Below are 25028 nucleotides of genomic sequence, written 5' to 3' on the forward strand. Positions count from 1 at the left end.
CATTTCAGTGTGCGCTCTCCGGTGTCCTGGATGAGAGGATGGTTCTGGTGAGATGCTGAGGAGGACGCTGGACGCTGGACTAGAGTGGTTTCAAGAGAGAAGAAGCCGGGCAGTGGTGGCACACGCCTTTAATCCCAGCACTCGGAAGGCAGAGGCAGGCGGATCTCTGTGAGTTCGAAGCCAGCCTGGTCTCCAAAGCGAGTTCCAGGAAAGGTGCAAAGCTACACAGAAAAACCCTGTCTTGAAAAACAAAACAAAACAAAAAAAAAAAAGAGAGAGAGAAGAAACTGGAAGAAATGTAAGAGAGAGAGCTGATGCAAGGTGTGTTGTGAAGTGGAGCAAAGGGACTTGAAGGAGTCAGGAGGAGTTTTTTAAAAAGGACAGAAATGGCTTTTTAAAAAAAATTATTTATTTTATTATTATTTTTTTTTTATTTGAGACACAAGCTCACTGCTGTGGGATGGTCTTTCTGCACGCTGTGAATATGTGTTGCTACTGTCGGTTAATAAAGAAGCTGTTTTGGCCTATGGTAAGGCAGGAGAAGAGCCCGGCTGGAAATCCAAGGGAGAGACAGAGAGAAGAGGGCGGAGTCAGGGCAGATGCCAGCCCCGCAGCCCAAGGAGCAACATGTCAGCAGACCGGTAATGCCAAACAGTCTGTAATTAATATAAGTCTCTGTGTGTTTATTTTATAAGTGGCTACGGGACCTCGGGACTGGGGCGGGACAGAGAAAAGTGTCTGGCTACAGTTCACCATATTTCCCAAGGTGCTCTGAAACTCATGATCTTCCAGAATTCTGACTTCTGTAGTGCTGAGATTGCCAGCATAGCAATGCACCGCATGAGGCAGGTGGTGGCGTTGACATGGCCGACTGCTTAATACCGCCGTAAGTCTCTCCATTTAGGAGAAGCCACGTTTCATTTCTGTGTTGTGAGAATTGAAGGCATTCCCTCTTCAGTCTGTGTCACAGTCCCAAGGTTCCCTGGTGCTTTGGAAATCATTTTAATGGCTGGGGGGTGGTGGTGGCACATGCCTTTAATCCCAGCACTCGGGATCTCTGTGAGTTCGAGGCCAGCCTGGGCTACAGAGTGAGTTCCAGGGAAGGCGCAAAGATACACAGAGAAACCTTGTCTCAAAAAAACAGAAAGAAAGAAAGAAAGAAAGAGAGAGAGAGAGAGAGAGAGAGAGAGAGAGAGAGAGAGAGAGAGAGAGAGAAAGAAAGAAAGAAAGAAAGAAAGAAAGAAAGAAAGAAAGAAAGAAAGAAAGAAAGAAAAAATCATTTTAGGTGGGATTGATACTGATGGGAGGGAAAAGGTTAAGGTGCAGGGGTAAACTGAGGCACAGGTAGAGCAAGGCCCTGCCTGGGCAGGAAAGAACACCCCTGAAGAGATCAGAGAAACACTGTCCACAAATAAAAGAGACCACAGGAACATGTCAGTCACAGAAGACACAGACAAAGACACAAGGAATCGCCCTTGACCTGTGGGCATGCACTGGGAAACAGAATGACCTTGGGCTGTGAGCCAGGGAGCCGTGCATGACAAGTACGAAGATCCGGTCTATTTTGTAAGTCCAGCAAGAGGAGGTTTCTAACTTTAAGAGTCACACTGAAAAGGCCTCCAAAGTCTTTACCTTACTTCAGCTTTGAGCATATTGGAGAAAAATCATTTAACTGCTTTTTATACGAAACTATAAAGCCCCTAGACACTTGCTGATTTTTATCTAGAAAATATGTGAAAAAAAAAAAAAACCCCATCCCTACAACAATAGCAATGTGTCATGAAATATGGGACTGGAAATGGTTGATGACGCTTACCTATGTTTCCACCAACTTCATATAACCTTTGGCTCTGCATCTTCATGCATTCAGATGAACTATGACTGAAAAAGACAGGGCAACAGTTGAGGGTTCCTTGGGGACCCACGGTGAATACTGACAAGTCATTCCATCTTGACGAAATGCCGCCCACACTTCTATGACCAAAGTCATGACAACAGCAACAAGAACTGAGGTCCACACAGGCCGAGACAGTTCCCAGCCAATGGGATGCTCAGTGGCCCATGGCAACAGAGAAGCAATTCTAAATTGGGAATGTTGGCGCCACTGGAGAGGCAGTGATATCAACGCGGCTACCTGTGTAACACTGCCCTGTCACCGGCCACAATCCTCTCCATTCCAAAGGAGCCAAGCTCATTTCTGTGTTTGCTGACTTTGAATGCACTCCCTCTTCAGCCCGTGTTACAGCTCTAAGCTTCCTTAGTGCTTTAAAAACCATCTTTAAAGCCACCTAAATTACCTACAGGTGATTTCTTTCCAAGTCTTGTCATACAATAAAAAGAAGTCAGAGAAAGCAATCGCCCAATTCAGTTTTTCTATCCCAAGTTTAGAAGGCTGGGATAAGGGAATTCAAAAGGTCCGTGTCAATCACAGCGATTCAAGAACAGTCTGCAACTGTTGAGGGGAGGGAGGGTGCTTCCCCCTCCTCTGCTCTTAGTCTTTTTATTTTCAGCGAAGTAATCTTTGAGGTAACTGTAGGTTTGGATGTCAATTTTAGAAATAGTACATGCAGACCCTACGTATCCTTCACAGTCCCTACCAACAGCAGCGTCTTGTGAAGCTGTAATGTGAATTCGTGAAGAGAATGTTGACATTGACTCAGACAAAGCATCCATTTCATCATTCCCCAGGACAGCCACTGCTGCCCTGTTCTGTCCACCTGTACCATCCTGTCCTCACTACACCTGAGCCTGATCCCCAATACCCGGCAAACAAGTGTTACCCCTTCTGCATTCCTGTAAGTTCCTTATTTCCCAGTACGATACAAACAGGGAGCACAGTGAGCAAGCTTTGGGTACTGGCTTTTGTCCCACTCTGCATGAATCCCTAGAGACCTGGGCAAGTCCTTTCGTTTCTTGTTGCTGTAGAGTATCCTGGGATCCAGCATGGTTTCGTCACTTACTCATTGAAAAATTTCTAGGGTTTATCTGGCTTTGATTCAACAAAGCTGTTCTGGGTTGTGTTGGTGATGTCTTCAAATCTGGGGGATGACTGCCCAGGAGTATGGATGCTAGGCCACATTGATATTTAATTTCATAACAAACTTCCAAACTACTTTATGGTGTTGCTGAACTATTTAATATTGCCCACATAGATAATGGGTGATTATCTCACAGCTCCTCTGTGTCTTTGCAGTATTTGGTGTTGCTGTATATCACTTTAGACTCCTCATCAGTATGCCATGATATGCCATTGTGGTTTTAATTTGCATTTCCTTAGTGGCTAATGCTTAACATCTTTCCATGCAGGTATTTTTCATCTATCTTTTCCCTTTGGTCAAATGTCATCTATATGTTTCTGCTATTACTGGGTTTGGAGTGCCCCACAAAGGTCCATGCGTGTGAAGCATGTAAACCCCTAAGAGGGGTGGCGGGTGCCTAGTGCAAATGTTCACACCCCTGGAGGCATGCACTCAGAGGAGAATGTGTGACCCCAGACATTTCCTCTTTCCCCTTCAATGCCAGCAGGTGAGCAGTTCTGCCCCACTCCACATCTCCTTTGTGATGGACTGCTTTGTGATAGGCCTAAAGACAACAGGATCAGTTGATCATGAACGGAACCTCCACAGTGGATCCAAAAGAAACCTTCTCTCTCCATCAGCCATCGTAGATATCTGTCCCAGTGGCAGAGCGCTCCTCTGTAAAATGCCTGCACCCGTTCTAACCACTAGACTGCACTGCTTGGCCCTTACTGTCGAGCAGCAAGTACTTTTGTTGTCTATTTCTAGATGTCTGCTCACCCTATTCACAGGCCCCCTCACTCTCTAAGGTTTCAGTTTTGATGAGCTCTAACCTCAATTTTATCTCAGATGCTTCTGGGGTTAAGACCAGGAAACTCATCACTTATCTGGTCATAAGGATCTTCTCCTTTTATTTTATTAAAGTATTCACATTTCTCATTATACATTTAAATCCATGGTCCATTTTGAATTAATTTTTAAATAATGAGATTTAAATTTTTTTTTCTGGCCTATGGAGGTCCAGTCACTAGAGCCTCATTTATTGTAAAGTGATTGTTTCTCCACTGAATGTTTTGGTATTTTTGCCGGAAATGTGCCCCAAGAATAGACAAAGTCATGGAGACAGTTAGGTAGAAGAGTGTCTAGCAGTTGATAGGGTAGGGGCAACTTTTACTACAACTTACAACTATTTAACATTTATTTATCAGTGTGTGCCATGGCATGTGCATGAAGGGGCTGGCTCTTTCCTCCTACCGTGTGTGCTATGATTGACTTTCGGCTACTCCAGATTACAACTTTTCTGCTGAGGTATTCACAGTTCTAAGGGAGAGGCTAGGCAGCTACGGATCTACTGAAGCTGGTCAGAGGACTTGAGTCCAGCTACAGTCACCATGCCTAGTTTATTTTTATTAGGACTATTGTCTCTATAAAATACTATTTACTTATTTGTGGAAGAGCTGCATGTGCCAGGGTGCATGACTAGGGGTCAGAGGACAACCTGTGGGCTCTTCCTACTATGTGTGTCCTGGGTATCAAACTCAGGTCATCCACCAAGTTTGGCAGCAAACACCTTTAATCTACTATGCATCTCACCAGACCAGAGCATTTTCTTTCCACAAAGGTCTAATTGAAGGTTTTTTTTAAATTTATTAAATAACTTAAGAATTTACCAGGTGCCAACATCCTTACAATAAGATTTCAAGTTTTTATATGGCCATCTACATATGATAACTGTGGTATTTTAAGATACCTGGGCCAGCAAGAGTTCCATGACTGTTTAAGACTCCTGCTAGCTGGTCTGCTCTCCTTTTCCTTTCTAATGTAATTTTTTAAGATAATTTTTAAATTATATTTATATACAGAAAACTTAGCAGTGTTCATTTAACCCAGTTCAGTGGTGAGTTCTCTGTCCTTTGCCTTTTCCAGCCTGGCAATGCGAGCCACAGATTTAGGACACAGGACGTTGCCTCCCCAGTGGTGGCGGATCTCATCATATCTGTCATTGTAATTGGTCCTGACAGCTTCCACCAGCTTAGCCAGAGCACTCTTGTCCTCTGAGTTAACCCGTGTGAAGGCAACAGCGGTGCATGTCTTCCTGTGGACCAGCCGCCCCAGCCTGGCCTTTCCCTTGATGATGCTGTAGGGGATCCCCATCTTTCGACACAGGGCAGGCAGGAAGACCACCAGCTCAATGGGGTCTACATTGTGGGCAATCAACACCAGCTGAGCCTTCTCATTCTCTACCAAGTTGGTGACTGTACTGACTCCTGCTCGAAGGACAGGTGGTCTCTTAGTTGGGACGTCCCCTTTGCCAGCACCTTTCTCCTGCTTCGTCTCTGGCCTGTACTTGTGAGCAAGCTTAAGCAGCTGGGTAGCTGTTTGCCGGTCCAGGGCCTGGGGAACTGGTTAATGGTGGGAGGTACTTTGAGCCACTTATGAAGGATGGCTCTTTACCACTGCAGCCTAATGTAGCGGGGCCATTTGACGAAGCCTGTGAGATCTCTTTTGGGCTGATGTCCAATGCCAAAGTTCTTAGGCCTTGTCTCAAAAAGAGGATTCACCACCTTTTTGGCCTCCTGTTTCTTAACAAGGCCTAGGATTAGAGTGTCTTCTTCCCTTTGGCCTTCTCTCCTGTGGGTGTCTTGCTTAGCTGGAGTTGAATGCAATTTTTTAAGTGTGTGTGTGTGTGTGTGTGTGTGTGTGTGTGTGTGTGTGTGTTTGCCTACATGTAAACTTCATGAATCACAAGTACATAACTTGAAGGATTTGCAAAATGAACATAACAGGTGACCAGCCCTCATGGTTAATAAAATAACTCACTAGAAGCCAATGACATGCTTTTCAGTCCCAATGCCTCCCATTACCCAAAATGGGAAAAGGCAGCCTACTGTTTACCATCATAGCCTGCTTCTGGCTTCTGCTGTTTCTATCGCCACTGAACTAAGTACAGCTTTACATACAGCTATGAAAGATAATACACATTCTTTTTGCCCATTTCACCGATGGTAACATTTTGCAAAGCTATAACATAACGCCCCATCAAGATATCAAAATCTACCCAGCATATTCAGACACAGTGATACTTGTGCTCACAGTGCAGTAAGTTCAACACACTGCCAGAGAGGCCTGTTAGCCTGCCCTCATCCTAGTCCAGAGTTCAGTACCAGAGTTCTAACACTACAGGCATCCCTCATGTTGCCCCTTTATAGCCATGTCTATCTTCCCCAATCATAATTACTACCTTAACCCCCATTTATAGCATCTGTCATCTCAAAGCTATTAAATGAATGAAATTATACAGCATGTACATTTTTGCAGGGAGCTCTCTTGACCAAACAAGTCTACTGCTTTTGAATTTTCTCCAAATGCTTAAGGATATATACCAATTCCACTAGAAATAATCAGACCACACCCACATTCCAACTAATAAATTAAATAGGTGCTTCTTGTCATTTGAAAACTGTAGGGTAAGGTGTTTCTATCAAGCATGCGTTCCTGGAAGAATGGCTAATGCTCTTTTATGGTCACTTCTGGAGATACATGATGAGAGTTGTGGGCGTCCTTCAGATGCTGGGTGCTGGGAATGACTGCTTGCAGGTTTTAAAAGGGCAATGATGGTGTCCAGGGAGCCTACAGGAGGCTTTAAAAGGGGCAGTGATGATGTCCAGGGAGCCTACAGGAGGCTTTAAAAGGGGCAGTGATGGCTGTCCAGGGAGCCTACAGGAGGCTTTAAAAGGGGCAGTGATGGTGTCCAGGGAGCCTACATGATACTTCTGGAAATTGATCAAGACATTGACAAAACTAACTGCCATATTTTTCATCCTAATAAAAGATAAAATTCATTGATCAAATAACTTATCAAGAGAAGAATTATGGGGCTGGAGAGAGGACCCAGCCATTAAGAAGGCTTGCCTGTTTTCCAGTAAACTGAGTTCAATTCCCAGCACCCACATTAGGTGGCTCACAACGGCCTGGAACTCCAGCCCCCAGGGACTCAACAGAACCTCTGTGGGCACCTTCACATGTGGCAGATACATATATACATGAATAAAAGATACAAATAAATCTTAAAGAATTTTATGTGCAGCAACTCCTTTAGAAGCTGGCCTGTTGTTGATGATAATCCTATTGTCTACTCAGCTTTCAACCCTTCTACTTGTCAAATGCCAAAGTAACAGTTGCAATTGTTCAAGAACCACAGATGCAGGAGTGGAGTGGTAGGCCATGAAAGTTCATCTTCCACATGCCGATGCATGCTACCTCCAGGCCGACGCAAGCTACCTCCAGACTGGCACACTCACCTCCAGGCTGGTGCACCTTACCTCCAGGCTGACACATCCTACCTCCAGGCTGACACACCCTACCTCCAGGCTGGCACACTCACCTGTTCTCATACTGAAACTTCGCAAGGATGTCTTTGGCTTTGGTCTGACTGTTGAGCTGAATGGCCATTGACACTTTGGACAGAAGTGGAGCGTGGACCCTAATGACACCTTCCGGCACGTCAGACTGCCAATGAGGAAAGATCAAAACATTGTCAAACTAGGGCTCAATGACTGCACTTGTGAAAATCAGGGACACTGAGAATGAGGCATACACATACACATGAGCAATACTCAACAGAGTGGAACATCCCTTCCTGCTATACCAGAAGACTAATGACTACATCTGACCTGACGGTCTACTCTCTTTACACTGAGGCCTCATGCAAATGCTTTGGAATCATAGAGAAAAAAATGTGGATTCTGACAAATATCTAATGATATTTATCAGTATCTTTATTGAACAATATCTTAAAAACCCTATTTAATTAATACACACACACACACATATACATACACACATATATATCTGATGAAATATATCAGCATCTCCATTGAACAAATATATGAGTGTGTATGTATGTATATATATATATAAATCTAATATTTATCAGTATTTTTGTATATGTATCTAATATTTATTAGTATCTTTATTGAACAATATCCTAAAAACCTTACTTTAAGATGTAGATATACACACACACACGTATACACCTGTGTATGAACTGACAGAACCCAAATTACATCCTAGAACACTATGTTAACTGGTCTCTTGAAATACTATATTGAAGTATTAATCCCCAGAACCTCAGAATGTCACTTTATTTGGAAATGAGCTCAAGAGTAATTAGTAAAGATGGAGTCAACCAAAATATCTTGCTCTGGTGAGAGCTGTGTTCTAAAGAGAAGAGATGAGACACAGGGCACACAGTGAGACACCACAGGAAGACAATTGTGGGGACTAGAATGATAACTCTGACACGGGCTGTTGGCATCACCAAAGGCCAGCAGAGGAGTTCTCAGAGTAAACCCGCTCTACTGACATTTTGACTTGGATTTTAAGTTCCCAAATCAGAAGACTATAAATCTCTATTGTCTCAGCCATCCCATCGATGGTACATTGTTATGGTAGCCCTAGGAAACTAAAGCAGAGTATTTTTAAATGGGGTCAGTTCTTATATTACATCCTAACATCACCATCAAGAACTACACCAGGGAATCAACATAGAGGGCTTTGGAGCTGGGGGAGCGCAGACAGAGATCATGGCTTACTGCAGTCAAGACTACATTCCTAAAACACCCTTTTTAGCATCTCAAGACCTCTCTCCTCTGAGCTCCTCAGATGTCTCTAAGACCAGTTCATACTCCAACAGTATTGGGCTTCTTAACAGAACAGACTCACATGGGTTACAACTTTGGAGACCTTCGTGCCTACGTACAGCTACCTAACTACGCACCCGAGTCATCAGCAAAAGTCCCTGTATCATTGCTTCCTGTGCAGACTGGAAAGGGCAAGCTTGACGGGCAGACTGGGGCCCGAGAACGTAGTGGCCATGGTCACAGAGTACTACATAGAGTAATAATAGTTACAGGGGTTGGGCATGGTGGCACATGCCTCTCATCAGTGTGTTCAGGTCATGGGGGCAAGAAGGTGGCATTAGTTTAAGGCCAGCCTTGGCTACACGGTGAGACCATCTCAGAGATGAACAGTGACAGAAGTGACAGAAGGCTGCCTGCTTGCCTAGTATACGCAGTGTTCTGTGTTCAGTGCCCAGCATCACACACACACACACACACACACACACACACACGACAGCACATACACATAACACACACATACACACAACACACACACTCACATACATATACATTCTCTCTCACACATAACACTCACACACACCCACATACTCACACTTACACATAACACATACACTCACACATGCACACAACACACACACATTCACATACACACACTCTCTCACACACGCACCACAACACTCACATACACACACATACACATACACATAACACACATGCACACAACACACACACTCACATACACATACATTCTCACACACAGATTCTCTCTCTCTCTCTCTCTCTCTCTCTCTCTCTCTCTCTCTCTCTCTCTCTCTCACACACACACACACACACACACACACACACACACACACCCCACTATTAGCCAGAAAGAACAAAAATCCTTACCATTCTTCTTGAAGGTGATTTTTGTGGTACCTTTGAGGTCTTGGGGCTTGAAACCTAAAGAAAACACATTCCATCTTTCAGATGAACCCCAAGAACATAAGTACATGCTGTTTTGGCCTGGTATAAGCCATGTGGAAAACATTTTAGCACTTATCAAATTATAAAGTGCATACGCCCTTTGACCCTATAATTCTTCATCTATAAATTCAACTGCAAACATATTTCAATTGTGAAAACAACAACGTATATACTAGTTTATTCACAAAAGCTCAAATCATAAGAGAAATGAATGGGACACCATCTGGGACTCACCCCTCTAGGTGGCCTGAACGAGCTATTGTATATCCATAGAAGAACACACAAAAGAAGCACAGGAGGTGGGCACACTGTTATGGGCACATGCTGCTGTTTCTTAAGCCACGATTGAGAATAGAGACAGTGTTTTCTGTATGCTACAGTCACATAAAATAGGAGGAACTCATGCAGGCATCCTTGGGATCCACAGAGCACTGGTTCCATAACCCACACACACCAAAGGCCACTGATCCTCAAGCATCCTACAGAACATGGTACAGGTACACATCCATCCCCAAACACTTCAAGTCATTCCAAGCTGGCTTGTTGGACCTAACACACTAGAAATGCTATGTAAATAAGTTGCCATGTATTGTTTAAAGAAAAACAACACTGAAAAGGTCTGTCCATGTTCAGAACCAAGGCAACAGTGATTTATAGAGCATCTTCCATCTTCACATATAGAGTCTGTGGATACAGAGGATTGAGTGGATTTATATTTGTTGCGTGAGCACAGAACATCTTGGGTGGACATATCTGTGAGTTTCAGTGGACATACATCCTGCTTCTGGTGGTGTTTTTCTCCAAGGGTGGAAGTCAGCAGTGACTAAATTTTATTCTATTGCCTTTCTGAGTTTTTAGTACATTCATTTATTTACCTACTTACTGATTGATTGATTGATTGGTTGGTTGGTTGATTGATTGATTGATTACATGTGTTTGGGCGGGTCAGAAGACAGCGTGTAGGAGTCAATTCTCTCCTTCCACCATGTGTGTCCCCGGGATTGAACTTAGGTTTTCAGGGTTGTACAGCAGGCCTTTACTGGTTGAGACACCTCACTAGCTCTTCTCAACTATTGGAATGTGTAACCTGTTAGTTAATTCTTTATTCCAATCGACGTGAAGCATTAAAGCCTGACCTGTCACAATGGAATTAAAGTGTTCTGTCTCTCGGCACTTGCTTCTGTAGACTGTCAAAGCATTAAAATGGCTGGTGTTCCTACCACACTGTGGAGAGCATCACATCTTACATGCATCTTACACACATCATAGGAGTCCATCCCAATGACAAGCCCGTGAAACGGCCACCATTTTCTGTCTTGGAATTTTGTATGCTAAGAACACCAAGGCTCCAAGGATGAACTGAAGTGGGCCTGGCCCTTCTACCTGGCAGCCCGACCTTGGCTTTAACTCGGGTGTGTCATACTTTTGTCATTCAACCTTCCAGAATGAAAATGACAAGTGTAAGAAACTCTGAAACCACTGACCCAGACCTGTGGAGCTCTGAATGCTAAGCATGCAGCCTCGGAAGAGCATGAGGCGGGGACCTGTTGTACCTTCTGGAGGTCAAAGGCTGTGAGAAGATGAAACCACACTTCCTAACTGTTTATGGTTGCTGCTGTTTTGTTTTGAGGCAGGGTCTCAGAATGTCATCAACCCGGAACTCAGCATGTAGCTCACAGCGACCTTCAGCTGACCACCCTCCCAGCACATCCACTTTCCCCGCCCCTGCTCCTCAGCTCAGCCTAAGTCTGACGACTAACCGCCTGCCCCTGTACCTGGTGTCTGTCACTGCCTGCATCCTGGACTTAGGTACAAAAGGATGTGCCTCACTCACCAAGAATTCCAACTACTTGTGACTTGTCTGGGGGCTGAATGGCCCGCCGGTATGTTGCCCGTCTTGGAACTTGTCAGAGCTGTGGGCACAGTGGGGTTGTGTACGGTTACCCACTGCAATGGGTAACAGTTGGGGAAATACTGCATAACGTCTAGAGCTCACACGTTCTTAGGATTTGGAGGGTCCCGTGCACATCCAGAGCTGACTAGGCATACAAGCTGGGGGGGCTCTGTCGTTTCGTTGTGTGAGTGTGAGTGTATCCTCCTTCGGGGGACACTTCACACTAAAACCATGACAACTTGATTGTCTTTAAATCACTAAAAGGGCTAAAATGCTGACTTTTAACTTTTGTGAGAGTCATTTCAGCCTTTCTAATAAGTCGAATACCAAACAATCTTCAAGAGATAGACATTTCAAGGACTTTAACCCCAAAGCATGTAGCTCAACACAAAAGAAAGACCCTGGTGCTCCATTTATGGAGAATTTCCACAGTAGGTATGTGGTGTTTTAATAACTTCATTCTTCCTTTGAGAAGAGAAAGTCTCGATTGTAGACTGCGAAGGCCCTGCTGTGGTCCACCCTCAGCTCTGCTGGGGTCCATCCTAGGCTCTGCTGTGTTCTACCCTTGGGGTCCACTCTTGGCTCTGCTGTGGTCCACCCTTGGCTCTGCTGGGTCCACCCTTGACTCTGCTGTGGTCTACCCTTGGCTCTGCTGTGATCCACCCTTGGCTCTGCTGGGTCCACCCTTGGCTCTGCTGTGGTCCATCCTAGGCTCTGCTGTGGTCCACCCTTGGCTCTGCTATGGTCCATCCTAGGCTCTGTTGTGGTCTACCCTTGGCTCTGCTGGGTCCACCCTTGGCTCTGCTATGGTCCACCCTTGGCTCTGCTGTGGTCCACCCTTGGCTCTGCTGTGGTCCACCCTTGGCTCTGCTGTGGTCTACCCTTGGCTCTGCTGTGGTCCACCCTTGGTTCCACTGATGCTCTCACCTCCCGCTCAAGGGTCTTCCTCCTGAGCAGTTTCTTCACACTCGGCAGCTGCTTCTTCAGCAGCATGGTGGCTTCATTCATCCTCCTTACCTGGGTGATCAAGAAGGACGGAACCTGTGGAAGAAAGGGTTGAGTAGATGAAAACACCTGAGCAAAAGCAGCCTGGCAGATTCAGCCTTTGGTTATGAAAACTTTTCTTAACTCCTCATTATCTTGGAGCTGGGAGCTGTGACACTTGTCCTTGAGATTAAAAAAGTGATGAGGATTTCCATTTAGCAGACAGAACATGCTTAGAACACGTTTAAAGAATATACTGTTGTGTCCAAGGGGAGTTGGTTCCAGGAACTCCTTAGGTTCTGGAACCCTTGGATGCTCAGCCATGGTATAGTGTTTTTGCACATAACCTGCACGAATCCTCTATACTTCAAGTCACCCTTCTATGATTTACAATATCCAATCCAATACAAATGCTGTGAAAGGCATCACTTTATTGTATTATTCAGGGCCTAGTAACAGGACAGTTCAGTACAGATACAAAACGCTGGGAAGACAGCTGGAGTCATGGCTGGTTAAATCTAGAGCTGAGGAACCTGTGGATGAGGAAGACTGGGGCAAGGACAGCACAAGCAACCGTGAACTATGCTCTCCTCCTCCTCCTGTCTCCAGGAGTTGCTTGCTCCCGGGGACATTCACATCTCCCTGCAGCCAGCACATTTCGTAGGGACACTCGACCACCACAGAGCTGTCACTCACCTTCCACAGAATTTTCTGGTACTTCAGCATCAGGCGGATGATGTGGGCTGCGGTGTTGGCCAGCAGCAGCTCCTCATAGTCGGAGTGCTTGCTTCTGCTGAAGAACAGGTTTGGTGCCATCACCGTAGAAATGTTCCACAGGCTCATGCGGTTCTTGGATTCATTGGCAATCACTTTATTGAAGAATGTCATCAGAGCCTACAAGAGACAGGGGAGCCCTGTCACTCGACTGGGAACCACTGACAGGCTTCCCCGATGGTGACCACTCATTCCCACATCCCTTCACTGTGTTGCTGGGAAAGGGTCAGAAGGCAAGTATGTGTTGGGGAATATTATTTTAAGGTGTGCTGCTTTTGTTTATGTTTCATTTGCTTAACTCTGTGAAGCTGTGTTACTGTGCCTGTGTAAAACACCTGATGGTCTAACAAAGAACTGAATGGCCAATAGTGAGGCAGGAGAAAGGATAGGCGGGGCTGGCAGGGAGAGAGAATAAATAGGAGGAGAAATCTGGGACGAAAGGAAGGAGGAGCGAAGGAAGGAAGAGGATACTAGGGGTCAACCATCCAGCCACACAACCAGCCACGGAGTAAGAGTGAAAATTATATGGGATAATTTAGCTTAAGAACAGCTGGAAGAAACAAGCCAAGCTAAAGGCCAGACATCCATAAGTAACAATAAGACTCCGTGTGTGATATATTTGGGAGCTGGGTGGCAGGCCCCTCAAAAGAGCAAAACCAATCAACAACAAGTATGAGCAAACGTGTCCTATGTCCCCTTCAATTGCTTAGAAGAAGAAAAGAGAGCAGTTAATTCAACTGTCTGTTTCATAAAGTAATTCCCTTCTTATGGGCTTATTACCATGGAGTCTACAGATAACAGACTTAATTTTTATACTAAACAAGCTTGACAAATATTGAAATTAAACATCAACCAGGGAGAGAAAACACAGCAGCTCAAACAAAACGAAATGCAGTTTTGTTATGGAGGAAGAAAAATAATTCTCTAAGTAAAAACACCCTTAACTGAAAGGCCCACTGCCGAGACCAGTTTACTGTTTCCTTGAGAAACGAAAAGCCGTTTAAACACCGGGAGCCTCTCCATACTCAGCACAAATGAACGTTTTAAAGCATGACTTTAGACATAACCATCTTTCTGCTGTCTTTCATGAACTTGTTTTGTTGCTCATACTGGCCTTCAATTTGTGGTCCCCCTGCCTCAGTTTCCTGAGCACTGGCATTACAGGCATGAACCACCACGCCTGGCTCTTCTGATTGCCTTTTAATTATGGCATCTTCGCCTGGCATAGCAAGTGTCTGTGTGCAGCTTTTGTGAGCATTAAAAGAGAAGCTTGGTGATTTTTAAAGTGCACTACACCGCCAAGATGCAGACACTTATGAGAACCTTTGGCCCTTCACCAAGAGGATGGAAAGCCCAGAGGAAAATATTGAGTGATATTAAAAACTGACATTCTATGCTTTGCTGGCCCCACCCTTGCACTGAGGATGTAAGATAATGCTGTGTTTTATGATGTGGGGACATGCTAGATGACCAGGTCCAACTATGCGGTCTACACAGGCCTGAAACTTTCAACAATCATCTTGCCTCAGATTCCAAGGGCTGGGGTTACAGAAGTGTTCCCACTCTGTGGGGGAAAGGTATCTACCCCCCACCCCCCAACCTCTGCCCCAAACCATGCTGATAGAAAGCAATCTGACATCTTTGTTTTCTGCATTCTATGGACTGGCCTTAAAATTAAGGGCTCTTTCAACAACTCATCTTACTTCGATTTCATGTCAAAGGCTCCAAGTGCCTGCTGCTCTGTGGACATCAGCTTTCTAAGATATACACACTCATCCTCAAAACCACCAGAGAAACACTCACATTCTACTAACATACAACAAAGAAATGAATTTGAGAGGAAGGGAAGTCAGGGAAGAGGAACTATGAACGTGGGTCCACCAGTCACGCTGTCAGCAGGGAAATCCCTTCTCTGGGTGTTGTTTTTCCCATCTGGAAAATGACCAGACTCTACCAGGTGATATCAAAACTCCTCAAACCTAGAACTATTTAAATTATATTGTGTGTGTCTGTTCTAAGGCAGGAATATTTTAGAAATCTCGTAGCCCAGTGATCTCAGACATTCTCCTAAAAGGCTCATTAGTGCTCTCCCACCAGGCTGGAAGGGGTCACAGAACTGCAGAGCAGATAACTGTTCTCACTGACTCTAGACCTGATCTGCATAGCCTCTCATCTTTACCTCTCCTGTTCCCCACACTTGATCCTGGCAGCTGTTTAGACACCCACCATGCCCCAATTGGACTGAGGGAACTAGATGTTAACGGTCAAAGAGAGTTCTAGAATTTCCATTCTCCGTGTCTCCCTCAACACGACAATACTGGGAACAGGAACATGCAAGGCAGTGGGACTGCATCATGTACATGGTTCTGTGAGTGGTCATGCGTCTATTTTCCCCAGGTGAGCCCCGTGACAGATGATGAGGTCGATGCCGCTTACCTGGGCCGTGTCCCTGTTGGCGTCAGGCAGGGCCATGACCATGAGGTGCAAGGCTTGAAACTGCACTTTGATGTGCGGCCCTCCTAAGGAGACAACAGAAATAATCACATGCTCGGAACCACGCTGATGTGTTCTGACAGCAATCATGCTAACATCTGGTGGCGCAGGAGGGCTCTGACAGCTGAGTGGGAAGGACTCCGGTTTGGAGCTCAACAATGTTAATTTGTTCATTTGGACAGGAGCTCCAGTCTGTCACCCCCTTTCAATCCCATGATGCCTGTTTATAGGCAGGTAGCCAAGAAGATGCTTTAAATAAGATTTAGATGACAGCTCCCTTTTCAAAGAGTGTTCACAGACCTTGTCTTACTCCACAAACAGAAGACACAAAACCCAATTCAAGAGCAAATAAACATCGTACACAAGGACACGGCAGCATATGGTGACTAAGGATGCATATTCTAGACTCAGATTCAAGCCCTGCATTTAGTACGAAGTCAGTTAACCCTTTTTGCTTCCATTTCACCATCTATAAAATCTTATGCAGCTCAGAGGGCTGGCTCAGAGGAGGATTGAGTAAGTGTGCACACAATGTTTAAGTCAGTACCTAGAAACAGCCGTTGTCTCGTGGGTGGGCACATTGGTTTTATGACCAATGCTATTTATTTCCTATCTCACGGAGACAGTCAAGGGAGGTGACTAGTTAAGTTGTGGAGAGTGTTGAGAATTTTATTCTCTAATGACACAAGGTGGCGCCAGAGGGTTAGCATCCACAAAGTCTCTCCTTCACAATTCACCGTATCCTCTTCAAAAGGGTCTGGTGGTGAAGTCGGGAGTCCTGCGGCATTCTCAAGCTGAAGGGCACCCTTACAATCCATTTACAGTCTGTGGCTGGAGGCTGTCGGTTGTTTGTAAAAGCACTGAGCATCATAGCAATGCAAACCTCAAGTGAGAACCCACAGCCACAGGAGAAGCTGTTTGTGTGTGCTGGAGTTGGGGAGCTGGTGACAAGTGCGCACCCCCTGTGTGGGAGTGGGGGTGCACATTCACTGATCTGGTCACACTGTCTCAGCATAATCCACTTGGATTTTAGGTAGCCATGTCAAATTTTTAAAAAGAACGTATCATAGGCCTAGAGTAATATTGAAAAGACTAATGTGAATTGGTATGAGCATCCTAAGTCACAGGACCTCTGAAGAGTGTGTCTGGTACCAAGCACAAATGAGACGTGGTTTTTCTGTATGACTCGGAGGCTGACTGAGAGCCTTATCCTCAGATGCAATCCATCCCAGACTCCTTCGGAGGGAAAGAGAACAGGTGCAGGAGCAAATGAGATGTGGCAGTCCTTCTTCCATTCCAGAGAACTACAAGGTTTCCTTTACAATTAAAGTCTGATTTGGTAAACTTTCCCTTTTCATTTTACTGACGTAACTTGGCCGTACACTGTCTTGTTAAAAATGTGTGGCTAATTCATGTAATGCATCCTAGCATGGAGCTTTCTTTCTCTTGAAGTTATTTTCCCAGAAAGGCATTATGCTTTTCATGGACATACCTAAGTCTGGCTGATGAACTGTCTGGTCCTCTACTGAACCAGCAATGTGGAAAAGCATCAATAACTGTATGAGTGGTAAATAATTTGTGCTTTCTGAACTCCATGTGAGCATGAAGAAGGTGGTCCAACACAGACACATGTGCACACACATACACACACACACACACACACACACACACATGCACGCACATACGTATGTTCATGGCTTCACAAAATCTCATCGCAATGTGTGCTTTCTTCAGGGGGTAAAAAAAAAAGGCCATTATTTCCCCACTGGTCACCGGCACAGAACTCTGAGCTTCCGGCACAGTTGGCTGGTATCACATCAATCACCGAGAGTGAAATGATTTTCCCTCTCCAAGTTCTACAGAGAAGCATGAGTGCTTCTGTGAACTCTTTCAGTCTCCCTTGCAGGGATGTGCGCTGGCTGCTGTGGGTGGGGGATGATGGTGGGAAGAGAGCTCACACTCCTGTGTGTGTGTGTGTGTGTGTGTGTGCATTCACATGTGGAGGTCGGAGGGCAACCTTCAGGGTTGTCTCTCAGCTGTCCTCACCTTTCATTGAGACAGGGTCTTTAATTGGCCTGGAACTTTACCAGGTAAGTTAGACTATCTGGCAGTGCACGTTGGGGACCTGCTTGTCTCTATCCCACATCTTCCTGTCACTGTCACTGGGGTTGCAAGTGTGCACTACCATGCCAGGTGTTTCACACTCATGCTGGGGATGGAACTCAGGTCCTTACACTTATAAAGCAACCGCCTTCCTGCTGGAACCCTCTGCCCAGCAGCTCCGAGCAGCTCTGGCGTGGGAGGCTTGGGTCCCCTGACATAATTCACACTGCTATGACACACAATTCCACTCCACCAGCTCATTCCGACAAACCCTTTGGTGGGTATCAACGCAGAATGAGGAGGAAACCAGTCTGTGGTGCTCATTTCCCAGGAGGACCAGGGTTCTTAATGTTTTACCTAAAATAGGGAAATCTGGTGTGGGGCAGTGAGTGTCTGGCCGACAGGCGGTGACAATGACAGTGTCTGAAAAGCACAAACAGGCACCTAGAGCATTGGAGGGGGCACAAGAGCGGGCAGATGGAGAGACCGGGGAACTCAGGACGGGGAAGTGGCCCGCATTCCTGGATGTCAGTGTAAGACAATGGAGACTCAATGCAGAGATAAGTAGACAATCCTGAACTGTCTGGCCTGAAGCTGGGAGAGGGTCCAGGGCAACTGGACCATGGATGTTATGGAGGAATGAGACACAGAGAGGAAGCTCTAGTTCTGGAACATGCCACACCCCATCTCAGGCCAGCCTGCAAGGACACGTGTGTGAGGCAGTAAATCAAAGGGTGAGAAATGAACTGGAAGGTGGGCTCACTGTGCTTGCTATGCAAGCATAAGGACCTAAGTTCGGGTCCCCTGCACCTAGATAAAAAGCTCGGTTTGGTAGCAAACACCTATCACCTCAGTGCTAGAGGACAGAGACAGGCAGATCCCCGGGCCTGCTGGCCAGCCAGTTTAGACACAGTGGTGAGTTTTAGGATCAGGTAGGGATCGTGTGTCAGAACAAACAACAAATGAAGAGGGGACAAGTGGTAGAGGAAGATGCCTAAAGTCAACTTCCGGCTTCTATGTGTGTACATAGAGAAGAACACACACATGCACACACACAGACACACAGACATACATACACAGACAGACAGATACACACACAAAAAGAGAGACACACACATATACCCACACATATACACACACAGACACACACACACAGACAGACACACAAAGACACACACAGAGACACATATACACACACAGACACACACATACACACACATAAAGAGACATACACACATACATACACACAAAGAGAGAGAAGAGACACACACATACACACACACATACACACACATAAAGAGAGACACACACACAGACACACACACATACATACACACAAAGAGAGAGAAGAGACACACACACAGACACATACATAGACACATAGACATACAGACACACACATATACACACACAGACACACACATACACACACACATAAAGAGAGACACACACAGACACACACACAAAGAGAGAGGAGACACATACACAGACACACACATAGACATACAGACACACACACACACACATAAAGAAACACACACACACACAAACACACACACACACACACAGGCCAGGCTGCATCGACCTTCGATCTTAGTCCCAGCACATTTAACTTCTTCACTTACTTTCCATCAGAGTGATGAAGGCAGGTATGTACTCGACGGGGAAGAGGGAGGTGGGGAGTTCTCGGAAGAACGCTTTCAACATCACGGCGGCTTCCCTATGGCACATTTTGTCCCACTTGAATTTATCAGCATTGAACCTGGCATCCAGTTCTTCACGGTACTGCTGCAAAGCAAGGGAGACAGTCAGCACTCAGTGACGCCGAACGCCATGTCCTCCTGCCCCACGATCCTTACACAAGCTATGTGTTGGCAACTAGACGCCTAAGCAACCGCTAACACTAACCTTCCCGCATGCTTAAGAGATGAAATACCTGTTTGTGAATTAACTTTTAAAAAGCATTTCCAAAGGCATCCTGAAAATAGGAGCAATCTTTAAACAATTTGCTAATTCTGCACAAATCTAAACGTTATTAACTGAGTCCGCAGCTTCATTTTTGTGGTTTGGGCGGGATACCACAGCCCCCACACCATAAATGCTTGGCTCAATTTTGACAAAACTCATTTTCCTTTTGTCATAATCCTTCTGCTACCCCCACTTCTGCCTGTAAGTCAGACCAGGAACATCCGGCTCTCTACTCCTTCACATGTGGAATGAGAAATGAGGTGTCCTAATAAAGTAACTCTGACGTCACTGCAGCATGCAGAGTAATGACCTCTTCTGGAGTAGGTTCAGCAGTTCTCTGCCAACACACACACAGATACACACACACACACACACACACAGACAGACACACACACAGAGACAAACAGACACAGACACACAGACACACATACAGACAGACACACACACACAGACACATACACAGACACACACAGAGACACACAGACACACAAACATACAGACACACACACAGACACACACACAAACAGAGACACACAGACACACAAACATACATAGAGATAAACACACACAGATACACACACATACACACAGACAGACACACAAACATACAGACAGACACACAGACAGACAGACACACACAGAGACACACAGACACACAAACATACAGACACACACACAGACACACACACAAACAGAGACACACAGACACACAAACATACATAGAGACAAACACACACAGATACACACACACACATACACACACAGACAGACACACAAACATACAGACAGACACACAGACAGACAGACACACACAGAGACACACAGACACACAAACATACAGACACACAGACACACACACAAACAGAGACACACAGACACACAAACATACATAGAGACAAACACACACAGATACACACACACACATACACACAGACAGACAGACACACACACAAACAGAGACAAAGAGACACATAAACAGACAGACACACACACAGACACATACACAAACAGAGACACACAGACACACAAACATACAGACAGACACACACAGATACACACAGACAGACACATACACAGACACACACATACACACACATACAGACACATACACACACAGACACATGGACACACACACACAGACACACACATACACAGAGACACACAGACACACAAACATACAGACACACACAGACAGACAGACACATACACAGACACACACATACACACACAGACACATGGACACACACACACACAGACACATACACAGACACACACAGAGACACAAACACAGACAGACACAGAGAGAGAGAGAGAGACACCACACAGACAGACACACAGACACAAACCAGACACACAGAGAGAGAGAGACCAAACACACACAACACACACACACACACACACACACACACACACACACACACCTTCCACATGTTAGCACACCTGCCCAATCCTGTCTACGGTCTGGTGCACTGTGCAAGCAGCTTGTGTTAAAGCAATAGGCTGCCGTAAGTTCCACTCACAGTAAGTTTCTACTTGGAAAAGCATTACTGGTTCACCTGTTATCAATGGAAACCACTCTTCATGTTTCTTTACCAGGGTCACACTCATTTTCTACCATGCCTTTGAACATCCAGGTTTCCCTCAAACACTGGACAGTTGTTATCTCCCTCACTGGTACTAACTGCTCTCCCTAAAGAGGACTCTTAGACAGACTCAGGTAACCTTCCCCTTGTTCCAGCCTCAGCTTCATTCTCTTGAGAACCTACTTCTAGCCTGAAACAGAGACAGCCATGGTCAGTCTGTTCACCTCACCAGCACCTGCCAGGATCGGCTCACCAACATGCCAGACTCAAATGCTGCCAATGCTCCCAGAGCCTGCACAGCTGAGATCTCCATCAAGCTTGCTGAGCCATGCGTGATTCTGATCTACCATGTCAAAAACAGGGAGTGCTAAAGCAGCGTGCTGAGAAGTATGCAGCCACCCTAGGTTAAATGGTGAGACTCTGTCTCAGAAGACCAACGAATCAACCAGTTAGCCAATCCATCAGCTAATCTATCAGTCAATAAAATCCTATTTTTTGTCTATGATTAAGGAGAACACAGGCAGAGTCAAAGTCATGTCCTTGGATCTCCTTGTAGCACAAACACAACGATACCAATTTCTGAAGCGTTTTCACAAAAAACGCGAACCGTTAGCTCGAAGCCACCAGCTCCGGGAGAGAAACCTACATACAAGGTAATGTAACTGCAAAGCATGTACAGCCACGTTAGAACAACGGAAACCAGGGGAATCGAAAATCTTAACATGTCAAACAGTCTGCCTTCTTCTCTCAAACACGTCCCAATGTTTGGCTCAAATTTCTGTGCTGTTTTGAAAAGAAAATCATTGAACATTCCAAAGCATTAAATTAGTTCCAAATGATCCGTGGGCCTCAGATTTGAGAACTGGCTTTGCCGTCATGTCTTTGTTTGGCTCTGGTGGAGCGGCTTCCTCTCAGGCCTGAGTCCCTGTCAGTCTCACTAATCATCTAGACGGCAAAGCCAAGGCTGGACCATTCAACATCAGCATCCCCCAAATGGCTGGTGTCATTTACTTGGCACAAATCAGGAATGATTATAATGGATTCTTAAAAACTGTCTTTCCCAAGCATGTTCCGTAGGAAGTGTAGTTCAGAGAATGACATCATAGATCCAAATCGAAACAAACACAGGGACTGAAGGTTTGAATACAGGAGGGAAGTAAAGGCCCTGGCAACACATCACGTCTGTCTCTCTAACCACATTTCCTGGTTTCTGCTCACTGGCCCAGATTTCTTCCATGCTCGCTTTCCTGAAACCAGAACTATGAAAACATCTGGACTGAATTTTTGGCTTAACAAGCAGCAGAATAAATGGGCTGACACACCATCAGACTCATTAAGGGAAAGATGTTGCCCTAAATGTGGTTTGGGGATGCGTCCGAGAACACGTTGGCAGGGTGATCAGCCTTTGGGTAGCAGTTTTTACACAACGGTTAGCTGAAGAAAAGTAACCTCTGCTCTCACGTTCAACCGGGGCCACAAAAGAACATTCTCTCTTGACAGAGGATCTGTGCAGAGAGAGGGCTGGGGGAATGGAGTCTGACTCTGGTTAGGAAGCCTGAGTCTTCAGGGTCTCTGACTCAGCTGACCACCTAAGACAACAGAAGGGGTCCTAGTTTTCACCTTCATTACTGCATACATTTCCCTCGGAAGCATGCCTAAGAATAAAACATGATATAAATCAGGCTAGAATCGCTTCAGGAGCCACTGGCAGGTTATCTGCCTTCCAAATGAAATCGTGTTCATGTTGACCCAACTCCTCACCGAATGGAGTCATGACTTCCAGCCCACCCTGCTTCACATCTCCCTTCCAATGAGAATTCGCCACATTCATTTACAAGAGGTTCAGGCAGCTAACTCTCTCAGCTGGTCACTCCTCCACATCTGCTGCAGCCCATTCTTTGATGAAAACCTAGCCTGTGGCTGAGCAGGCAGATGGTCCAGGCCTGCCCTATTCTGCCCAGTGTAGGAGGAACTGACAAGCTTGTACCACAGCCCATGCTACTGGCTCTCTTCCAATGCCAACCCATCTCTGCTCTGGAGGATCCAATAGACATGGCCTACTTATTATCTCCCCATTCAGAAAATATCCTGTCATATTTCTACATATCTACCTTGACAATTCTCATAGGAATAGAATCCACCAACCATGTACTCAACTGAATTAATTAAGGAATGCCTTTCTGTCTCTGGCATTTTCTTTCATGGGTCTATCATAATCAAATTCATTTTTTCATCACCACATGAATATTCTTTTCGAGGCCCATCACCAAGTGTAATGGGGTAACTAAAGGGTAGGCGTGAACTCTTCACAGTGTGTGCCCATCAGGAAGCACAAAGGGATATTTTACTAGAAATATATCAGAAAAGATTTTCTCTTCAAGGACTCTACTGTTCTGTAGAGCTTGTCTCTGTATGGGTATAAGAAGGCAAAGCAAACAGATTCACATTGCCGTGTTGGTGTTATTTGTAGACGCTGACATTTCCATAAATGGAATTGGGTTTCAGAACAGCTGAGTGAGTATTCCTGTGGTTATGAGCATTGCTACAAATTCTTAGAAGAAATTCAGCCAAAAGGAGAGCCAAAGAATGCTTCTCAGCTGAGATCAATTGGTAATGGGAAAAAATGGGCTCAATGACTTCAAAGGCCAAAGACACTTAGCAAACTGAAGAGGTTAATCCCCTAAACAGGGATAGGCATTTCGAACTTCTTCAAAAAGAAGACGTGCAACAGTTTTGATGGTGAATTAATGTAATGTTTCATTATTCTAAGTTTTAAGAATTCCAGCATGGAAGAAACATATAATCAGAGGTACTGAAGAGCATTAAGGCAAGCCATGTGAGACTATCAAAGGAATAATGACAGCCACACACTAGATTTATGATGTTCACTGGGACTGGGCTGTGGTGGTTTGAGTAAAAATGGCCCCATAGGCTCATCTATTTGAATGCTTAGTCACCAGAGAGTGGCACTGTTAGAGAAGGACTAGGAGGTGTGGTCTTACTGAAGTGGGTGTGGCCTTGATGGAGGAAGTGTGTCACTGGAGCAGGCTCTGAGTTTTCAAAAGCTCACCCTAGGCCCAGTTTTTCTCCCTCTTTACCTGCTGATCAAGAGGTAGCTTTTAGCTACTGCTCCAGCACCATGAGTGCCATTATGCTCTCACTGTGCCTCTACCATGCCCCTGCTATGATGAAAACGGACTAAACCTCCAAAACTGCAAACAAGCCCCCAATTAAATGCTTTCTTTTCTAAGTGTTGTCTTGGTCATCGTGTGTCTTCACAGCAGTAGAAAACTGACTAAGACTAGCTTACACCTTTTAGGAAGGGAGAGAACATTGAGTACCTTGACTTTGGCAGTACATCCTGAAAGTCGAAAAATTCCTTCCGATTCCAGGCCTGATTCCTCGACTTTCTGAAAAAACTAGAAATCAACAATAAATCACAAAAATTGAATATCTCTGTATGACTACCAGCATTCTAAATAAACAGGGCAATAATCAGTAGACTGCTAAGTATGCATATATATCTGATATATGAATGTTTTCTGAAATGCTACTGACCACACAACAAGGTCAACATTCACTCCAATTGGCCAATGAGTAAATT

At 45.2% G+C, this 25028-nt stretch overlaps 1 protein-coding gene and 1 pseudogene across 1 annotated transcript in view; both read right to left on the reverse strand.

Annotated features, from left to right (window-relative positions):
* Positions 1 to 25028, reverse strand: part of Arhgap28 (Rho GTPase activating protein 28) — a 69043-nt gene that overhangs the window by 5152 nt on the left and 38863 nt on the right. The window contains exons 9-16 of the mRNA XM_059278411.1: positions 24766 to 24843; positions 19499 to 19661; positions 15714 to 15796; positions 13200 to 13397; positions 12447 to 12560; positions 9548 to 9601; positions 7402 to 7526; positions 1817 to 1881 (exon numbers count right to left, since the gene is read on the reverse strand). Coding sequence (XP_059134394.1) covers positions 1817 to 1881; positions 7402 to 7526; positions 9548 to 9601; positions 12447 to 12560; positions 13200 to 13397; positions 15714 to 15796; positions 19499 to 19661; positions 24766 to 24843 — 880 coding nt within the window. The remainder of the gene's footprint in view (positions 1 to 1816; positions 1882 to 7401; positions 7527 to 9547; positions 9602 to 12446; positions 12561 to 13199; positions 13398 to 15713; positions 15797 to 19498; positions 19662 to 24765; positions 24844 to 25028) is intronic.
* Positions 4899 to 7355, reverse strand: LOC131923579 (large ribosomal subunit protein eL8-like; annotated as a pseudogene).

This window comes from Peromyscus eremicus, chromosome 13 (assembly GCF_949786415.1).
Source record: "Peromyscus eremicus chromosome 13, PerEre_H2_v1, whole genome shotgun sequence".
NCBI classification, from domain to species: Eukaryota; Metazoa; Chordata; class Mammalia; order Rodentia; family Cricetidae; genus Peromyscus; species Peromyscus eremicus.